Here is a 21390-nt window from a genome sequence, read left to right on the forward strand (position 1 = left end):
TTGCAGCACAAGTGCACAACAGGCCCAGGAGGTATAGGAGACAAGGTGTGGGATGAGGCTGAGGAAACAAAAGGAGTGGGCAACGTAACAGGATGATGTGACTGGCTTCAGGGCTGGCTGTGGCAGCGGGACTGGTAGTTGAGACAGTGGTGGCAAAATTGGCGATGCCGGCTCCAGGGCTTGCCGTGACAGGGTTGCTGCTGGTCGGGTTAAAGGCATGGGGACGTCGGTGTCGGTGTCAACAGGGCTGGCCGGAACAGCGCCAGTGTCAACCGGCCTGACAAAAAAATAGCTGGTGATGAGAAGATAGGTGTTGGCTGCAACAGGGCCAGTTGTGACAGGGTTGGTGTTGACTGGGCTGATTGAGAAGAGGGTTAGAGGTATAGGAGGCTCTGTCAGCAGCACAGGAGGTAGCTGCTGTGTCTGCAGAAGCAGAGATGGTGGCAGCAGCTGGAGTCTTGTTGGCAACCACGGCCATTGTTGTGAGTGGCAGAGGTGAAGACACCAGACTTGACACCTGTGCTGTGACTGGGGTGGCTGACGAAGAACCAGTGGAATGTGGCATTGGAGGCAACAAAAGTGAAGGCATCTTTGCAGGCACCTCGACGTACACCAGTGCTGTGATAGGGGGCTGCAAAAGAGATGCTAGCAAGTATTGTCAGGGGTGGTGGAGGGGAACGCATCTTGACAGGCACCTAGGCTGACACTATCATAGTGTCTGGTTTAACTGTGAAGTTGCCTGTGGCGAGTAGTGTTTGGGTGGTGGTGGAGAAGGTGTCTCCACATGCACCTAGGCCAAAGGGGCTGGTGGTGTTAGAGGCAGCTGCCGCAGCAGTGGAGGTGGCAGGAGTGAGTGGAGATGGGTTGACACCCACTGTGGCCAGCGTCTGGGGCAGCGAAGAAGAAGACATCTCTGCAGATGGCCAGCTGACACACGGTCAGGTGTTGGAGCTTGTGTCATGGATACTGGGGTGATGGAAGACACAGAGGGTCCTGGAAACAAGACCAGTTTTTCTTGTAACCAACCATTTTATTCCTTTTACAAACCACTGTTGTACCATTAAAAATATCCTTGGGCAGTTACACAGAAATGGAGGCGTTGTTCCCAGTTGTTGTAGCAATTCTGGGGGGACGGGAGGGAGGGGGGGGGGTGTCTGCAGGAGAGCATTTCAGTTGATGAGTTACATTCTTCCAGATATTATCCAAAGCAGCCAAGTGTTTTTTGAGTTGGATGGTAGGGGTCCTGAGAACCATAAGAATGCTATTTAATATCAAAAATGCATTGATGGAGATTGTAGTGGTGCAGCACCCAATGCTTGCAGTGCCAGCTAGCCCACACACGACCCTTTTCCTGGGTCTCAGGTGCTTACCGGTACAATGATCAGACCTCACAAGACACTTCACTCTTTCAACATTGTCATTCATTCTTGAAGGTCTTCCTGCACCAGCTTCACATTTAGATATTTTGAACATGTGTGTTGACAGCATATTTTCATTGGACAGATGTCAGATTGATTCATTATTTGCTATTTTTCCAATGTGAAAGTACTAGGTTTTATTCTTTTCATTATGTTTCATGATATATTTAATATTCCCACCCCTTTGTAGGGATCTGAGCTCTCTATGATGTGTAATTATGACATGTATGTTTCTTGGTTTGTAGTTATTGTTGTTACATTGTCTTCAGGCTCCATGTATTTCTGAAGGAGGCAGGTTTATATCTGTTGAATCCATAGTCAAAGGTTGAAAAACCCACTTTTTGTTTTAACTAGTTGGCTGCTTTGGATTCATTTACGTCGTATTTTAATTCTTCTCTGGCTGCTAAAAAGGACTTGTGCAATCTGAACATTTGTGCTGTGGATAGGAAATGTTTTCTCTAAGCCCTTCATATCTTTTCTTAAGGAACAATAGTTATATTGCCAAGATTCACATAAAAGTTGATGGTGTGGAATCATTTATACGTCTGCCAATCCATGTTGAAAATGCACTTGATAATTTAAAAAAAGTTGCAGAAATGTTCAATCAGATCTTGATAAACATTTCAGTGTGGTGTAAAGGCTGGCAACTTGCTTTAAATGTATGGAGTCCTGTGACTACAATACCAGTGGTTCACAGGTAGAATCAGCCATCTCATACAAAAAGCTAGATAGCCTATAATGATTTGTAGTGATATGAAGTGCAATGATCACATAGGATCAGTCGTAGGTAAGGCAGGTGGTACATTTCAAATCACTGGTATGTTACAGCGAAAATAGAATCAAAGTTGAATGCCTACGAATAGAGTCCGCACAGGATGCAGTGGCCGATGCACAGTGACCAATTTTTGTCCAAAGTGTTGGGCAAGTTCATTCATTTGTTCAGAAGGGGAGGCTGACAATTATGTCCCACCTTTCAGCCAGTCAGCAATGACAGAATTGAGGTGCATGCCCTGCAATCTTTCTCAAATAATTTTACAGAAACTATTCGCTAAAAAAATTCATTTTTGCTTTACTTATAGCTTTATATGTCAGGTTCATGATGGTGACTTCATTAATGGTCGTAGTAATTGTGACAGTTACATCAGTGGAAGACATTGTCCAAAATGCAGAAAAGTTCACTATGATTCAGAAGAGTTCACTATGATTTTGCGAATGGGGCGTATTACATAATATGTTGTAAATGAGATTTAGCTAACATAGTTAATTTTTCCTTAGACTTGGGTAGACATACTATCTGTCGCCAACCTCAAGAATATTGATCTGATTAAGTACACTCATTTGCAATCGCACTGTGCCAGTGATAAAGCCAGTCTGAAATATTGACAACATTCCTCATATTTCATAAACGGTTTCAAATATCGAAATGAGATTTTGACAAATGATAGCACACAAAGAGGAAAGTATTTCGCTATATTGCTATTATGTAAAACTTTATTATCTACAGTGTTATTCCACTAACTACAGACTTTCTTGATTAAAGAATATAATTTTTAAGGGTCACTGATAACTTGCAAAATGAGAAATGCTTTGGGTTTTGGAACAACATAAGTGAAGTCATTGCACATTTGTTTTGTACTGAGGATGTGCTTTTTTATAGGCTACTGACCTTAATTTTCCTCAGTTCCTCACTTAATAAACCACTGTTTCAGAATCCTCTAGCAGTTGTGTCTGCAAAACATGTTAGTGAGGTGAGACTATGTAATTCCGCTGTTTTTTTGGTGAAAGAACAAATTTTAACATGGCAACCAGAGAAATGTTTTACTCAAACTTCCCACTTGCGATGCTTCTCTGAAAATTACAAATGATTAACAAGCCAGGAAAAAATAAATTGCTGCATTTTTGGTGGGATTCTTTTTAGATACTAACCAAAGCAGAGGTGACAGTAGATCTTTTTGAATGTTCACCATGCAAGTGTGGACATCTAGAGGCCCCACTTAATATTTACAAAAAATGTGAGCATAGGCTTCAGTTTAGAACTGCACACCCCTTCTAGCACTCAGCATTTCCCATACAATGTATGCCTGTAACCCCCTCCACTACTCCTCTCCCCATGCGGGCCCTGCCGTCTACACATCTGCTGGCCACGGCATTCTGCTCGGGCTGTAACTTGTGCAGCCCATCTTCAAATAATGCGCAAGACTTTTGGGTCCATACCAAATAGGGCTCTCAGGAGATATTGAATGGGAGAGCCTCATGGAAACATTGAAAAACCAGAATTAGTAGACTTGAATATAAACACAAAGTATCCTTCGAAAGCTTACTTACAAAATTTCAAGAACCAGTATTAAGTGAGGAATATAGAGCTATGCCTCAACCCACTTCATACACTATCTGGTCAAAACTATCCTGACACCCCTATGTAAAGCAGAATTGACCACTAGAGGCAGTCCTACCAGTATAAAGGGAGGCTGTGCGTACTGTGTTGTCAGTAGAAAAAGATCAACAGAACAGACCAGTCAGGAGCACTTACTGACTTTCAAGTCATTGGATGTCCACTGAGTAACAATCCATAAGGGAATGTCACTCCTTCTGTAGCTCCCCAAGTCTACTCGAGTGTTTCAGAGAGTGATTGTAAAAAAAAAAAAAAAAAAACCGATGAAATCGGCAGAAGGCTCCCAAAGTCCTACCAGCAGTTCAGCTAGCACAATGACTGCACATAGGGAGCTAAAAAGAATGGTATACAGTGCTCGAGTATCTGCTCAAAAGCCACTTGTTTGTGAAATAAGTGCTAAGTGATTCTTGAATTGGTGTAAGCAGTGACATCACTGGGTGGTTGATGACTGGAAATGAGTTGTTTGGAGTAAAGAATCACACTATATCTTGTGGCAATCTGATGGAAGGGTTAGGATTTATGAAATACCTGAAGAATGTTTGCTACCATCAAGTGCAATGCCAACAGTGAAGTGTGAGAGGCAGTGCTGTGGTATCATTATGTTTTTTTGATGTTAGGGTGTGGTCCCCTTGTTGCAGTTAAGAAAATGCTAAATGCAGAAGCATATGAACACTTTTTAACGGTGTACAATAAGAGATAATGATTATTTGTATCAGCATGACAATAAACCCTGTCATAAAGCAGCATCTGTGAGGCAATGGTTTGTGGACAATAACATCCGAGAAATGGATTGGCCTGCCTAGGATCCTACCTGAACCCAATGGAACACCTATGGGATGAGTTAGAATGTCAGATTTTCTTTGGACCTCACTGTGCAATATCTCTGTTTTCTCTGGTTTAGGTTCTTGAGGAAGACTAGGCTGCCACTACTCCACATACTTTCAGGTAACTCATTGAAAGTGTCCCCAGCAGAATTCAAGTCATCATGAAGGCAAAGTGTGGACACACTGCTTATTCGTGTTGTCCACTAGTACGTCTTCAATTACTTTAGATCAGATAGTATATCACTTCTGTGGGGATAATGAAGCTAGTATTAACCTTAACAAAACCTATGTATTATCTACGATAATGATCAAAGCAGAAGAAATGAATTAAAAACTTTTTATTACAAAATAACAGTTTTCATTTTACAAAGCAGTTTACATTTTACACTTTCCTGTATGACAATCTGTTCTGTTCTTTTTTCTGTTATTGTCCGAGTAATTATTTTCATTGATTTCCATTGGTTTTCTGTATTTTTCAAGTGTCCATCAGGATGAGTTCGATAGTAGTTTCTTACACTGTTTGTTAATTCAGTTTAGCCTTTTACGGAGATTGATACATTATATTTGTAAATTGGGCAGAGGAGAGTAGGAAGAAGACATTAATTGCAAGTTTGGGATATGTTACAGAAGAGGTTTGTGGTATAAAAGTGATTATAAAGTTTGTTTACTTAGCAGCCGGGACTCGAACCCGGGACTTCTTGCTTGCTAGGCTGAAATGCTAACCATTACACCACCACCAACCCCAAAAAAATTTATAAAATGCAAATTTGATTAATTGTTGTTGACCTTTACTCGCAATATACTTCTTAAAGAGGTACTGATGTGTAAATATGGTCCTGAACCTGAAAATATTGAATATGACATTCATTGGGGAAGTGACATCTACTACTAAGACTTAACATCTTGGGTTCATGCATAGTGTTGCCAGTTACTTGTCTAACACATCTCATACAGGCTTTCTTCAAGTGCAAAGCTATAACTTGCAGATGGGTTGTAGATGTAACCAGGCTGCTCTAAAGGACACAGCAGTCTGTAGCTATTGTTGGGAACCAGCAGTACCACAAGTATTAATCCCTTCCATCTCTGTACGGCATGTCATCATTCGTGAGTAGCTCAGGAGCTTAATTGTGAATGACTCATTACTGTTTATAAACAACTTAAAAAAACAATTACAATGGTCTCTCAGTTTCCTATTTAATAAATGATTTTTCTATATTTGTTTTCCATTGCTGGAAAAAGTGTTATAGCATACTAATAAATGAACATCATGTGTGCCATGTTTTTAAGTTGATCTCTCTTTTTCGTAATCCAGGTGAAAAGATACGGACGGAGAAAAGTTCTCGGTATCCTCGATGTGTACGGATTTGAAGTTTTTGACAAAAATGGGTTCGAGCAGCTGATCATCAACTTCTGCAATGAGAAACTGCACCAAGTGGTTGTAGAGATGGCGTTACGGGAAGAGCAGGAGGAGTATGTCCGGGAAGGACTCGAGTGGACACACATTGACTTCTTCAACAATTCCGCCATCTGCAGCCTCATAGAGAAGGTAGCATGTAGTGGGTGTCTGCCAAGTGAAATGCTATTGCATGCCCTTTAATAATAAACCTAGTATTAGCAGTACTAATTATAATACATATAAAAGTAATGCATGATATGCTGTACAATAGCACGTAATAGCAAGAAATTAGACACATTTAATTCATAAACTATTTAACACAAAATGTTTATTGGCACTTCGTGTGTGGGAAAGTGAAGTGTTGTTCTGAACCCTTGGTAGATAGTGTTATAAATATCATCTGTTGTTGCCTTTTGTTGCATAAATATTCTGAAGAGCTGTGGGGGAAGGAAGAAAGGAAAGGGGAAGGGGAGAGGGATTCAGTCAGTGTACTGGATTAATGCAGAGGTCGTATTTGATGGTTAATTGAATTTTTCATTCTCACATGACAGAACATTGCAAAGTTAACAAAAAATAAACACTTTTTAGCCAGCAATTTTTACTGATCACCCCAAAGGAATTCTGCCTTATTAGGCTGTTAATTAATTAATTTTTTAAATTGCACAAATCTGTATTTTAAAAAATCAGTTTTGAATTTCTAATGTCTTAACTTCTTTGTCACTGAATATCTCTTTCTGTCACACATATACAAGGTATATTTTTAATTTTTATATTTACTCTGCACTTTTCAAAATTTTTAAAACAGTTTACATTTAACAGTAATTTTATATTTTTGTCTTTTCTGAACTTTTAATTCAGTGATGGCTCATTGTAGTCAAAACTAGTTGTTGTTGTGGTCTTCAGTCCAGCGACTGGTTTGATGCAGCTTTCCATGCTACTCTATCCTGTGCTAGCTTCTTCATCTCCCAGTACCTACTGCAACCTACATCCTTCTGAATCTGTTTAGTATATTCATCTCTTGGTCTCCCTCTACAATTTTTATCCTCCACGCTGCCCTCCAATACTAAATTGGTGATCCCTTGATGCCTCAGAATATGCCCTACCAACCGATCCCTTCTTCTAGTCAAGTTGGGCCACAAATTTCTCTTCTCTCCAATTCTATTCAGTACCTCCTCATTAGTTATGTCATGTAACCATTTAATCTTCAGCATTCTTCTGTAGCACCACATTTCGAAAGCTTCTATTCTCTTCTTGTCTAAACTATTTATCATCAACGTTTCACTTCTATACATGGCTACACTCCATACAAATACTTTCAGAAACTACTTCCTGACACTTAAATCTATACTCGATGTTAACAAATTTCTCTTCTTCAGAAACGTTTTCCTTGCCATTGCCAGTCTACATTTTATATCCTCTCCACTTTGAGCATAATCAGTTATTTTGCTCCCCAAATGACAAAACTCATTTACTACTTTAAGCATTTCATTTCCTAATCTAATTCCCTCAGCGTCACCCAATTTAATTCGACTTCGTTCCATTATCCTTGTTTTTCTTTCGCTGATGTTCATCTTTTATCCTCCTTTCAATACCCTGTCCATTCCGTTCAGTTGCCCTTCCAGGTCCTTTGCTGTTTCTGACAGAATTACAATGTCATCGGCGAACTTCAAACTTTTTATTTCTTCTCCATGAATTTTAATTCCTACTCCAAATTTTTCTTTTGTTTCCTTTACTGCTTGATCAATATACAGATTAAATAACATCGGGGAGAGGCTACAGCCCTGTCTCACTCCCTTCCCAACAGCTGCTTCCCTTTCATGTCCCTCGACTCTTATAACTGCCATCTGGTCTCTGTACAAATTGTAAATAACCTTTCACTCCCTGTATTTTACCCCAGCCACCTTCAGAATTTGAAAGAGAGTATTCCAATCAACATTGTCAAAAGCTTTCTCCAAGTCTACAAATGCTAGAAATGTAGGTTTGCCTTTCCTTAATCTATTTTCTAAGATAAGTTGTAGGGTCAGTATTGCCTCACATGTTCCAACATTTCTACGGAATCCAAACTGATCTTCCCCGAGGTGTGCTTCTACCAGTTTTTCCACTTGTCTGTAAAGAATTCGTGTTAGTATTTTGCAGCCATGGCCTATTAAATTGATAGTTCGGTAATTTTCACATCTGTCAACACCTGCTTTCTTTGGGATTGGAATTATTATATTCTTCTTGAAGTCTGAGGGTATTTCGCCTGTCTCATACATGTTGCTCACTAGATGGTAGATTTTTTAGGCCTGGCTCTCCCAAGGCTGTCAGTAGTTCTAATGGAAAGTTGTCTACTGCCGGGCCCTAGTTAACTATCATAAATTCACCGAATGCAAACAAGATGTTTGCAAATAAAAGAGAATCAACTGTCTTTGTTTATCATCTTCAGCTCAAGTCAGTTTTGTGGCCCTTCTTTAAGCACACAGTCCTAGGAAGAATATTTTGGAGTACCTTTATTTTTTCATAGCCCAGACATGGTGAGTTTTTAAGCAGTGCCTGCAACTGCCATGTTGATGGCCTGGCCGTGTTTTACACGATATTTATGCTCGTGGTGACTCACCTCAGTTGTGCATACTGTCTCAAGAATTTACACTTCACCACACTGGCAGAGGCTGCAATAGACTTTTGTCTCATGAAGGCTGATATCGTCCATCATAGACCCTAACAAAACTGACGTCTGGAGAGGTGAGTGGAACACACAATCAATGCTGTGTCATCCAATGATCCTGTCACCTTCTTTCACCAGTTTTCCTGCCTGTATTCACTTGAGATGGGGGTCGAAAGCTCATCGTGCTTTCATGTTTGAGCTAGCTTGCTACAAGGCGCATCATGTTTCTTGGTCGACCCCATTATCAAGTTCTTAAAATTAATTTGTCATTAGGCAAAATCAAAATGCAGCAAGCATCAAATGTGCATTGCCAAGCATGTAAGATTCTCCGTTATGTCTATCACAGTACAATGTTACACAATTCCTGGTGATACTTAATGCACTCCTGCAGCTCTGTTTATTTTGTTACTCTATGAACTATTGTTGTAAGACTCTCTCATGCTTCATATTGTGCTGACAACTGGATGCACATTCATGTAAATCATTGTATGTATGTTTCCTGCATACACTGTGCCCCACTATGAGATCGTCTTCTTGTCTCAGTAGGACACCCAGGAATGGGCAGATTCCATCTTGCTCCATCTCTGTGGTGAACTGTGTGTTAGTATGGTACAAATTCAGATATGCAGAAACTTGTTCAAAGTTTACCACACGAGTGACCACGGGAGAAATATGTTATTCACGTAATAGTGGTAACATCTGTTTTGGAATGGAGTATTCCAAAATCTTCTCCTTTGAAGTCTGCCGTATATAAGTTCACTACCAGTGTTGATGTAGGGCATATCAGGACATATAGGGGACCAGCCCATCATTCCTCAATATTCATCTGAACATGGCTGTGAGTCTTATTGCTGAAAATTTGTGCACAGCCAATTATTCGACCTAACAGATTTGCTAAATAGAATAGAATCAGTACAATACATATATAGACAAAGGTACTTGACACTGGGAAATGTGACAGGTTTGAAATTTGAACTGTTGAAACATTGTCCAAATTTGTGACCCCTTAACTTCCACCTATTTCCATGCCTAAAAAAAATTATAGTTGAGAAATCTTCAGCATCTGTCATACAGGTTATGGAAGTCATAGGTTGGAGGTTCCAGAATCAAAGTTTAGGGGTGGGACCTGCTCTCTGGAAAAATGTTGGACAAACTGTACTGAACTAGAAATGGATTATATTGAGAAGTAAGTGGCAGGTTAAGCAGTTTTCATTTTCATCTCATACTACAGCTAGATAGGCATGAAGGATTTGAAGCTAGTGAGAATTTCTAACATTTTTGTGTGTCTGTGTCCCATTCAACATTCGTCAATTTCTGTGTGGTTTCCTATCGTGATTTTTGTTTATTATTTGTGTACATGGTGAACCTGACTAAGCTCCACTGACACAATGTTGGGGGTTGTTCACGGATATTTTTTTGTTATTACTTCGGTATAAGGGACTCATGGTCTGCAATAGCTAGTTACAGAGTAATTAATTGATTTCTATACCTCCCCCCCTCCCCGCTCCCATTTATGTGTGTATCTATTAGGTTGGCAGCCAGAAACATTTGTGGCATGTATGAGAATGATGCTGTTGGACAGATCACAGCTAGAAAATGGTTTTCTCATTTTAAGGAGTATCATTTTGACATTAGTGACTCTCCATATTCAGGAAGACCTTCAGGGTTTGATGAAGATCATTTAAACCCGTAAATTGACACTGGTACATGTCATTTACTCGAGAACTGCAAATGTGATGAACTGTGATCATTCCACCACCGTGTGACGTTGGTGTGGGGGGTGGGAAAGTTTCAAAAGTTGGGTGTATGGGTACTGCATGGTCTAAGTCAATATCACAAAATTAAGAAGGTGGCCATATGTACATCTCTGCTTGCTTGTCACCAGTTGGCTCATAAACAATATTGACCATTTCTATCCCGTACCATTACTAGTGACAGAAAAATGGTGTCTTTATGCTAATGTAAGAAAAAAGAATGGAATGGCAGAGCCCAGACAAAGCAGCAACTTCCCATACAAAGACCTACGTGTATCCATGAAAGGTAACATGATTCATCAGATGGAACAGCGAGTGTGTGGTGTACTACGAATTGCTTCCTGGAGGTGTAATCACTACTGCTGAGATGTCTTGCAGACACAGTCCAAGAATAATGACCAGAAAGACTGTGTGAAGTGATGCTACTCCATGATAACACGCGCTGCCCGCATTCTGCTAGATAGACAAAAAATGCTATGCCAGGGTTGCATTGGGAAGTCTTTCTACATCTACATACATATTCCGCAATCCACCATACGGTGCGTGGTGGAGGGTACCTCGTACCACAATTAGCATCTTCTCTCCCTGTTCCACTCCCAAACAGAACGAGGGAAAACTGACTGCCTATATGCCTCTGTACGAGCCCTAATCTCTCTTACCTTATCTTTGTGGTCTTTCCATGAAATATAAGTTGGCGGCAGTAAAATTGTACTGCAGTCAGCCTCAAATGCTGGTTCTCTAAATTTCCTCAGTAGCGATTCATGAAAAGGACGCCTTCTTTCCTCCAGAGACTCCCACTCAAGTTCCTGAAGCATTTCCATAACACTCACATGATGATCAAACCTACCAGTAACAAATCTAGCAGCCCGCGTCTGAATTGCTTCTATGTCCTCCCTCAATACGACCTGATAGGGATCCAAACGCTCAAGCAGTACTCAAGAATAGGTCGTATTAGTGTTTTATAAGCGGTCTCCTTTACAGATGAACCACATCTTCCCAAAATTCTACCAGTGAACCAAAGACGACTATCTGCCTTCCCCATAACTGCCATTACATGCTTGTCCCACTTCATATTGTTCGGCAATGTTACGCCCAAATATTTAATCAACGTGATTGTGTCAAGTGCTACACTATTAATGGGGTATTCAAACATTATAGGATTCTTTTTCCTATTCATCTGCATTAATTTACATTTATCTATATTTAGAGTTAGCTGCCATTCTTTACACCAATCACAAATCCTGTACAAGTCATCTTCTATCCTCCTACAGTCACTCAACGACGACGCCTTCCCGTACACCACAGCATCATCAGCAAACAGCTGCACATTGCTATCCACCCTATCCAAAAGATCATTTATGTAGATAGAAAACAACAGTGGACCTACCACACTTCCCTGGGGCACACCAGATGATACCCTCACCTCCGATGAACACTCACCATCGAGGACAACGTTCTGGGTTCTATTACTTAAGAAGTCTTTGAGCCACTCACATATTTGGGAACCAATCCCATATGCTCGTACCTTAGTTAGGAGTCTGCAGTGGGGCACCGAGTCAAACGCTTTCTGGAAGTCAAGGAATATGGCATCCGTCTGATACCCTTCATCCATGGTTTGCAAGATATCTTGTGAAAAAAGGGTGAGTTGCATTTTGCAGGAGCGGTGCTTTCTAAAGCTGTGCTGATGCATGGACAGCAACTTCTCTGTCCCAAGGAAATTCATTATATTCGAACTGAGAATATGTTCGAGAATCCTGCAACAAACCGATGTTAAGGATATTGGTCTGTAATTTTGAGGATCCGTCCTTCTACCCTTCTTATATACAGGCATCACCTGCGCTTTTTTCCAGTCGCTCGGGACTTTACGTTGGGCAAGAGATTCACGATAAATGCAAGCTAAGTAAGGAGCCAATGCAGTAGAGTACTCTCTCTGCAAAACCGAATTGGAATCCCATCAGGACCTGACGATTTATTTATTTTCAACCCATTCAGCTGCTTCCCAATCCCAGGGATGTCTATCACTATGTCCTCCATACAGGAATCTGAACAAGACTCAAACGGCGATATGTTTGTACGATCCTCCTGCAGGAAAGATTTCTCAAATGCTAAATTTAAAATTTCAGCTTTCGTTTTGCTATGTTTTGTTGCCAGGCCAGACTGATCAGTGAGTGACTGGATGGAAGCCTTCGACCCGCTTACCAATTTTAAACAATACCAGAATTTCCTTGGGTTTTCAGCAAGATCTTTTGCTAAGGTATGACGGTGGTAGTGGTTGTATGCTTCACGCATCGCTGTTTTTACAGCAGCACGAATCTCTACTAACTTTTGCCTGTCCTCATTCTCCTGATCTTTCTTGTACCACGAGTGCAACTGTCTTTGCTCACTGAGCATTCTCTGAATTGCGCTGTTAAACCACGGTGGGTCTTTTCTGTCCGTAACCCACTTTTTTGGCACATACTTCTCCAATACGTGATTTACAATGTGTTTAAAATTTGCCCATAATTCTTCCACATCCATCGTACCGGAAGTAAATGAAGTCGATTCATTTACTAAGTGGGATGCTAATAACTGCTTATCTATACCCACCTTATTCATTTGATCTTGCATCCTCAGATTTTTGCCTTTTCCACTCTCTATTGAACAACATTCAAGGAACCTCTTTTCTGGATGAAAATGCACTCTGAACATTGCTTGATGAGTTCTTTGCCTCAAAGTCATGTGGTTTCTTGATTTGCAGAATCGAAAAGTTACTCCGGCATTGGCAGGCTGTTGTAAATAGTGAAGGAGAATATTGTATTGATGACTAAAATCTCTGTTATGTGTATCTGTTGTATTTATTAAACTTATGGATAACCTCTATGAACTTGTGCACCAACCCAGTATAAGGCACTGAAAATATCTGTAAAACAGTGTAAATGTGAAATGCACTGTGTGTCTTGCTTGGAAACAAACTTGTATTATTCACTCACAATACTTTTTGTTGACAAAAAGAATGCTGATCTTACTCTACATTCTCAAGGTTGCTCAGTTTTCTCTTGGGTTTGTTTTTTGACAGAATTAGTTGCACATTAACTGTGATACACTGCAGTACAGATAGATTTAGTAGTAAATAGCAGGTTGATATGCACCTTGTGTATGGGTTCACTCAGTGCATTGGACAAGCGACACAATGACACGAAATGTAGCTGTTTGCATAGTGATGACAACCACATGGCAGTACTTTTTCATCAGTACATAGCTCATTGCATTGCAGTCTATTTTGTATTGTATGGTTTGGTGGTTGCATGTTACATGCACTTTTTGGTGTTGTAAGGACATTTTCAGATAAACAAATGTAGCTGGGAAACAAACTAAATAAATGGTAATTACAGTAATACTCTGTAACAAGCTAGGGGAGGCCAAGGGCCCTGATACCAAAATATTCAGAAAATATGTCTGAAAAATCTCTGAAATTTTGATTCTTAAGTTTCATGTATATCCTGTACAAAATATTCTGTAAAATTATTTGCTCAAATTTTTGCCTCACTGGACCTGGAAGTACACACAATGTTAATAGCTCCATTTTATTTGTAGTGTTGCATAACAATTAAAATCTGCTTAACAGTACCTTTTCCTTACAAATTTTGTCTTTTAAAGTGAGGCCATGATGGTCTGTAGGCAAACTCCTAGTTTCAAAACTGCACAGAGATTTTTCTACGTAACTTGCATGGAATAACGTGATGAACCAGGGCTAAGGTACACCTATAGACTATTTACAAGTAATGTGTTAGAGAGCTTTGTTGTAGCAGGCACTCCATAGCAAGAGAGAAGACTCATCCTTGAAGCAACCTGTAGATTGTGTCAACCATTCTCTACCATATCCTTTCTCCCATTTAGTATACATCACACACAACAAAGATAGCACAAGAGAGGGATGTAACTTCTGGATTGAATTATATCAAATAGAATTAGTGCACTATTTTGAACTTCATTGATTTAGATGCATGTGATGTAAGAATTTAATCAAACAAGGGAAACTCCAGGTAGGAATATCAACAATAGTGGCCTTCCAGCAATTACCTGACTCCTCTACCTATAAACTCTGTCAGAGTGATTCCATCCCAGAAGTCCATCACAAACTCCAATCCCTACTTAAAGCCTTAGGCCCTTCCGAGTGTCTCTCCCCTGAATCCATTTCCCTCCTCACCCCTGTCACACCCCGCACACTCACCTTCTACATGCTCCCCAAAATCCACAAACTCAGCAATCCTGGATGCCCCATTGTGGCTAATAATTGTGTCCCCACTGAAAGAATTTCTGCCCTCATTGACCAACACCTCTGATCAGTTGCCCCTAATCTAGTCTTCCACATCAAAGTCACCAACCACTTCCTTCACCAAGTCTTCACAATCCCCATCCCTTTACCTCCTGGATCTGTACTTGTCCCTGTACATCGACATCCCTCATGCCCATTGTCTTACCACTATTGACCACTACCTTTCCCAACATCTTTCAGGCTCCCAACACACTACCTCATTCCTCGTACACCTTACAAACTTTATCCTAACCCACAGCTACTTCTCTTTTGAAGGGGAGAGATGTAAACAAATCTGAGGCACAGCTATGGCCACCCACATGGCACCCTCCTATGCCAATCTTTTTATGGACCACCTAGGTTCAAGTTCATTGTTGATATCGCCATGATCTGGACTCAGGGCCAGGACTCCCTATCTTTGTTCCTTCACAACTGCAACACCTTCTCTCCCATTCACTGCATGTGGTCCTCCTCACCCAGCGTGCCACCTTTCTAGATGTTGACCACCTCCTCTCTGATGGCTCCATCCCCACCTCTGTCCACATTAAACCCACCAACCACCAACAGTACTTACATTTTGACAGTTGTCATCCCTTTCATCCCAAAAAATTCCCTCCCATATCATCTGGCCACTGGGAGACAGCGCATCTCCAGTGACAAAAACGCCCTTGCTCAGTATGCTGAGAGTCTCACCAAGGCTTTCACAGACAGGCACTATCCCCCAGACCTAGTCCACAAACAAATCTCCTGTGCCATTTCGCTTCACACCCCCATTCCTCCCACCACCCTCAAGAACCAGCCACAAAGGAGTGTCCCCATAATCATCCAGTACCACCCCAGATTGTCAACTGAACAACATCCTTCACCAGGACTATGATTACATATAATCATGCCATGAAATGATGGACATCTTACCCGAGATACTTCCCACCATTCCAAATGTGGTATTCTGTCTCCCACCTAACCTCCAAAACATCCTAGTCCACCCCTATGCCACTCCCAATCCCAACCCCTGCCCAATCCACAAACCTGCACTTCCTATTCCAGTCCTGTCACAGGTTTAACCTACCCCATCAGGAACCGGACCACCTGTGAAGGCAGCCATGTCATTTTCCAGCTCTGCTGCAATCATTGCACAGCTTGGTATGATGATCAACCAGGTGTCCACCAGAATCAATAGCCACCACCAAACTGTGGATAAGAGCAAAGTAGACCACTGTGAGCTAAATATAACACACTTGATTTCAGTGGCTGCTTCAATACCCGAGCCATCTGGATCCTTCCCTTCACCACCAGCTTTTCTGAACTGCGTAGATGGGTGTTACCCTTCCAACACATTCTCCGCTCCAGTAATTTTCCTGGCCTCAGCCTATGGTAACATACTGTCCCCACACGCATCACCCAACTGCTTCCACCACCCTCTGTCCTATCATCTCCTCCCTATTCACATATTTCAACTTGTTTATTTGCAGTCCTCTGCCAATGCATCCACCCATCTTTCAACACTCCTTTCCTTTTCTGTTCCTTTTTCCCCCAGCTCCCTGCTCCTCAACCTCCTGACACCGTAATGATAATTAATCAAAACCCTGAACTGCCAACAGGTGTTGTTGATATACCTCAATGGGGACAGCTGAAAATGTGTGCCCCAGCCAGGACTCGAACATGGGATCTCCTGCTTACATGGCAGATACTCTATCCATCCGAGCCACCGAGGGCTCAGAGGATAGTGTGACAGCAGGGACTTATCCCTTGCACGCTTCCCGTGAGGCCCACATTCCCAACTGTCCACAACCTACAGTGGTAATCAGAATGAGATTTTCGCTCTGCAGCGGAGTGTGCGCTGAAATGAAACTCCCTGACAGATTAAAACTGTGTGCCGGACCGAGACTTGAACTCGGGACCTTTGCCTTTCGCGGGCAAGTGCTCTACCGACTGAGTTACCCAAGCACGACTCACGCCCCATCCTCACAGCTTTACTTCTGCCAGTACCTCGCCTCCTACCTTCCAAACTTAACAGAAGCTCTCCTGCGAACCTTGCAGAACTAGCACTCCTGAAAGAAAGGATATTTTGGAGACAAGGCTTAGCCACAGCCACAGCCGAGTTCGAGTCTCTGTCCAGCACACAGTTTTAATCTGCCAGGAAGTTTCAATACAGTGGTAATGTTCCTAAAGGTAATTTGCCCATTCACTCATTACTTGCACCACCTAAGATGACGAATCCCGTAAGAGTTCGGGCAAAGTGTGCACATTCGCTCAGAAGAAGGTCAATGGCCGGGTAGCCTTTAACTATATAACAACACCTGTTGGCAGCTAAGGGTCTCGATTAATTATCATTTCTTTCTAGAGAAGCTGCATGGTCATCATTGGTATCTGTTCTTTCAGAACAGTTACTATATTCATATAGTTAAAGGCTACCTGGCCATTGACCTTTTTCTGTGTGAATGTGCACACTTTGCCCAAACTCTTACGGGAATCGTCACCTTAGTTGGCGTGAGTAATGAGTGAATGGGCAAATATCCTTTAGGAACATTATGAATGTAGATTGTGGACAGTTGGGAATGTGGGTCTCACAGGAAGCGTGCAAGGGATAAGTCTCCTCAGTCAAGCTGTCCTCTGTGCCCTCAGTGGCTCAGATGGATAGAGCATCTGCCATGTAAGCAGGAGATCCCGGGTTCGAGCCCTGGTCGGGCCACACATTTTCAGCTGTCCCCATTGAGGTATATGGACAACATCTTTTGGCAGCTGAGGGTTTTGATTAATTATCATTTCTTTCTAGAGAAGCTGCATGGTCATCAGTGGTATCTGTTCTTTCAGTACAGTTACTATATTCATATCCTGATGCTGTACCTGTTGACAGTCTAGTCCCTGCACACTCCACAAGACAGCATTCATCCCTCTCACCGCCCATACACTACTATTCCTTCCCCTTTCCTGCCCCTTGCAAATTGTTGCTTACATCCCACATGATAGTTGCATTCTGGCCCAAGATGCTAGAGTTGGCATTCATGTGTGTGTGAGGTGTGTGAATGGTGTGCCTCTGTTTTACTGATGAAGACTGTGGCCAAAAGCTCTATGTAAGTGTCTTTTATTTGTGCCTGTCTGCAACTTGACAAGTTTTCTTTACAGTAAGTAGCAATCTGTTTTTTCCTACATTGTTGATACAAGAATACATGAGAATGAGAAGCACACTTAAAATAATTTAGCACTTATCTTGATTATATGTTGAGATCAGTCTTCTTTGTTCTTGCTCTTTCTTCATTTGTCAGCTCAAGGATGCCTCCCTCCCCCCCCCCCCCCCCCCCACACGCACACACACACATTCATCTCACAACACACGCACACGCACACACATGGCCACTGCATCTCCTTCCTGTGTGTATGTGTGCATGCCCATGCATGTGCGCACGTGTGTCAATGTGTGCTTCTTCATCCGATGAAGGGCTTTGTTTTGTGGCGGTGTTCGTAGTGACAAACAATTCGCTGTAGGAACGGCTTACGAAGTCACCGCCACACTTTTAATAGCGGGCCGACCGGTCCGCTGGAACAGTGAACAGAAAGATGAAAACCCAAACACTCTGATTAAAAAGAAGTTGGTACTTATCTTTATTAACGAAGATACAGAAACACAGTAGTGAACTCCGTGTCTACAGAGATCTGTCTAGTTCGAGTCGGAGTGGCTAGGTCAGCGTCGGCTGACGACAAACAACAACTCTGCTGCGATGAACACACAACTGACTAGCAAGTACACCATTCGGTGGCGAGCATACAACTGAGCGGCGAGTACAGAACTGTCCTAGCGCTGGCGACTCCATCGCTTAAGAAACCAGAAGCCAGCGGTGGCGCGCGCAGACTTGCGGCGATTTCCTGTCTCGCTGGCGCTGCTTATGCGGACGGCGTCCGGACTTTGATGCTGCCAACCTTTTGGCAGCGGGCTCGGGTGGCAGTACTGGCTAGGATACAACACTCCTCCCCCCCAAAACGCCGCCCCGTCGTTGAATAATGACGTGGCGAGCGTCGACGGCGGGGGAGGGGTCTGGCCGCAGGCGTAGCAGAAGAGACCGGGGCGGAGACTGTTGTCGGTGGCAGTCCCCGGTCCGCACCCCAGCATTGGCTGCGCGGGGCCTCGGGAAACACCGACTGAAAACCGAGGTCAGGGTGCACGCCTGTGACCACGGGCGCAGCTTCTGGTACTGGACGCGACGGGGCGTCGGGACCCACGAAGAGAGGCAGCGTCTCCTGACGCTGCGTCGACGGCTGCCGAGTGGGCGCCGGACGAGGCGCTGCGGTGTCAGACTCCTTGGGGGTGCCCAAGGAAAGCGGCTGCAGGACAGGCTGCACAGCCACCGCTTGGGAAGGCGGCCCGGCTGAGGGGTCGACGTCCATCAGCTCCGAAGGCGGTGGCGACTGAAGAGAGACCGCAGGCGCCGGAGCAACCACCTGGGGCGCTCCCGGATGAAGCTGCACGGGAGGCATCAACGGGACGGGCTGTCGGCGTGGTAGCGGCGGCGGCAGCGAAGTCGGAAGACACGGCTGGAACCCGCCGCGGACCAAATCTGTGGACAAAGAACGAGCGGCATAATCCGGGCGGCCAGCGCGGCGCAACTGGTTCTGATGCCTCCTGTGCACCCCAGTAGCACCTTGAACAGTATAAAAACCACAACCCTGGACACTTATCACGGTACCACGTTCCCAACGACGGCGACTGTGATAAACTCTGAAAAAAACGGCGTCATTGCGCTGAAAACGCGTGCGATGCTCAGAAGCGGCGGGTCGATCCGGGGGGTGCAACAACCGTAGTAGGGTGCGATGACGACGGCCGTGGAGAAGCTCCGCAGGCGAAGGGCCGTCGCGTGGTGTGGTCCGGTACGATGACAGGAACGTGATGAGGGCCTGCTGACGAGAGTGCGTAGCACGAAGGCGGTCCATATGATCCTTGAAAGTGCGTACAAAACGTTCCACTGCACCATTCGATTGAGGGTGGAACGGCGGAGTAAGAACATGGCGAATGCCATTGGCAGAACAAAAACTTTCAAATTCAGCAGAGTTAAATTGTGGACCATTGTCAGACACTAAAACTTCTGGAAGACCCTCAATACAAAAAATTGAAGTCAACGCCTGTATAGTTTGTGCAGACGTTGTAGACTGCATGGGCACAACAAACGGAAAATTACTAAATGCATCTATCACGATGAGCCAACGAGCATGCCAATATGGACCAGCGAAATCAATGTGTACTCACTGCCAGGGACCGGCAGGGCGTGCCCACTCAAAATAGCGTTGAGGCAGAGCAGCTTGGTGTTCGGCACACGTCGAACAATCTGTAGACATCTGCGTAATCTGCTTATCAATACCGATCCATGTACAATGACGGCGGGCAAGCTGCTTGGTGCGGACCACTCCCCAATGACCTTGATGCAACAAGTCGAGGATCTTGGATTGGAGCACTTGGGGAACCACTACACGAAGCTGGTCATTCACGGTGCGTAACAGCAAAACTCCGTGCGAAACAGACAACAGATGACGTTGTGGATAATAGCGACGAACCACAGGATCCGATATGTCCTTTGCCTTGGACGGCCAACCACGTTGAACAAAACGTAATAGTAAACTCAGATGAGGATCCGTAGCTGTCTCACGTGCCACCTGACGATAATCAATCGGAAAATCCCGGAGGGATTGATGCTCATCGCCGTCAATCTGATGGCAAGAGTCGTCAGAGGAATCGAAGACATCATCCGCAGCAATCGGCAATCTAGAAAGCGCGTCAGCGTTTGCATGCTGAGCTGTAGGGCGATACAGTATCTCATACTGGTATTGTGATAACAAAAGAGCCCAACGTTGTAGTCTCTGAGCTGTCCGCTGAGGAACTGGTTTAGACGGATGAAACAGTGACGTCAGGGGCTTGTGATCTGTTACTAAATAGAATGGTCTACCATAGAGGTAGTGATGGAATTTGGTGACACCGAACACAATAGCCAATGCTTCCTTGTCCAATTGGCTATAATTACACTGAGTTTTGTTTAGCAATTTAGATGCGAACGCAATAGGACGTTCGGTGTTACCGACTCGGTGAGACAACACAGCACCGAGGCCGAAAGAAGAGGCATCACAAGCTAACACCAGAGGCTTGTTAGGGTTGTAATGGACCAGACAACGATCATTCAATAAAGCCTCTTTAAGCTGCTGAAAGGCTGATTGGCAATCAGCTGACCACACAAACGGAACATTCTTACGGCGGAGACGATGCAATGGTGCAGCAATCTGTGATGCATTAGGTATAAACCTAATACAATATGTCAATTTGCCAAGAACTGCTTGCAATTCATGCAGATTGCGAGGGGCGGGCAAATCACGAATAGCTGCTAAATGTGACTGGGAGGGATGAATGCCTTGAGCATTAATAACATGTCCCAGATACTCCATCTCCGTAAGGAAAAATGAACATTTATTGATGTTGCAACGTAGGCCTGCCTGAGACAACACAGTAAACAAACACTCCAAATTACGGAATAGTTCAGCAGGCGTCCGACCGGACACAACAATATCGTCTAAATAGTTGCAACACGATGGCACATTAGCCAGAAGTTGTGACAAAAAACGCTGAAAAACAGCTGGAGCTACGCACAACCAAAAGGCAAACGCAGAAAACGGAACAACCCCAACGATGT

General features: G+C 43.4%; 1 protein-coding gene across 1 annotated transcript in view; it reads left to right on the plus strand.

Annotated features, from left to right (window-relative positions):
- The window catches only part of LOC126215193 (unconventional myosin-Ib), an 890664-nt gene that overhangs the window by 659208 nt on the left and 210066 nt on the right, over positions 1–21390 (plus strand). Inside the window, exon 13 of the mRNA XM_049941860.1 lies at positions 5947–6180. Coding sequence (XP_049797817.1) covers positions 5947–6180 — 234 coding nt within the window. The remainder of the gene's footprint in view (positions 1–5946; positions 6181–21390) is intronic.

This window comes from Schistocerca nitens, chromosome 12 (genome assembly GCF_023898315.1).
Source record: "Schistocerca nitens isolate TAMUIC-IGC-003100 chromosome 12, iqSchNite1.1, whole genome shotgun sequence".
Lineage (NCBI taxonomy): Eukaryota > Metazoa > Arthropoda > Insecta > Orthoptera > Acrididae > Schistocerca > Schistocerca nitens.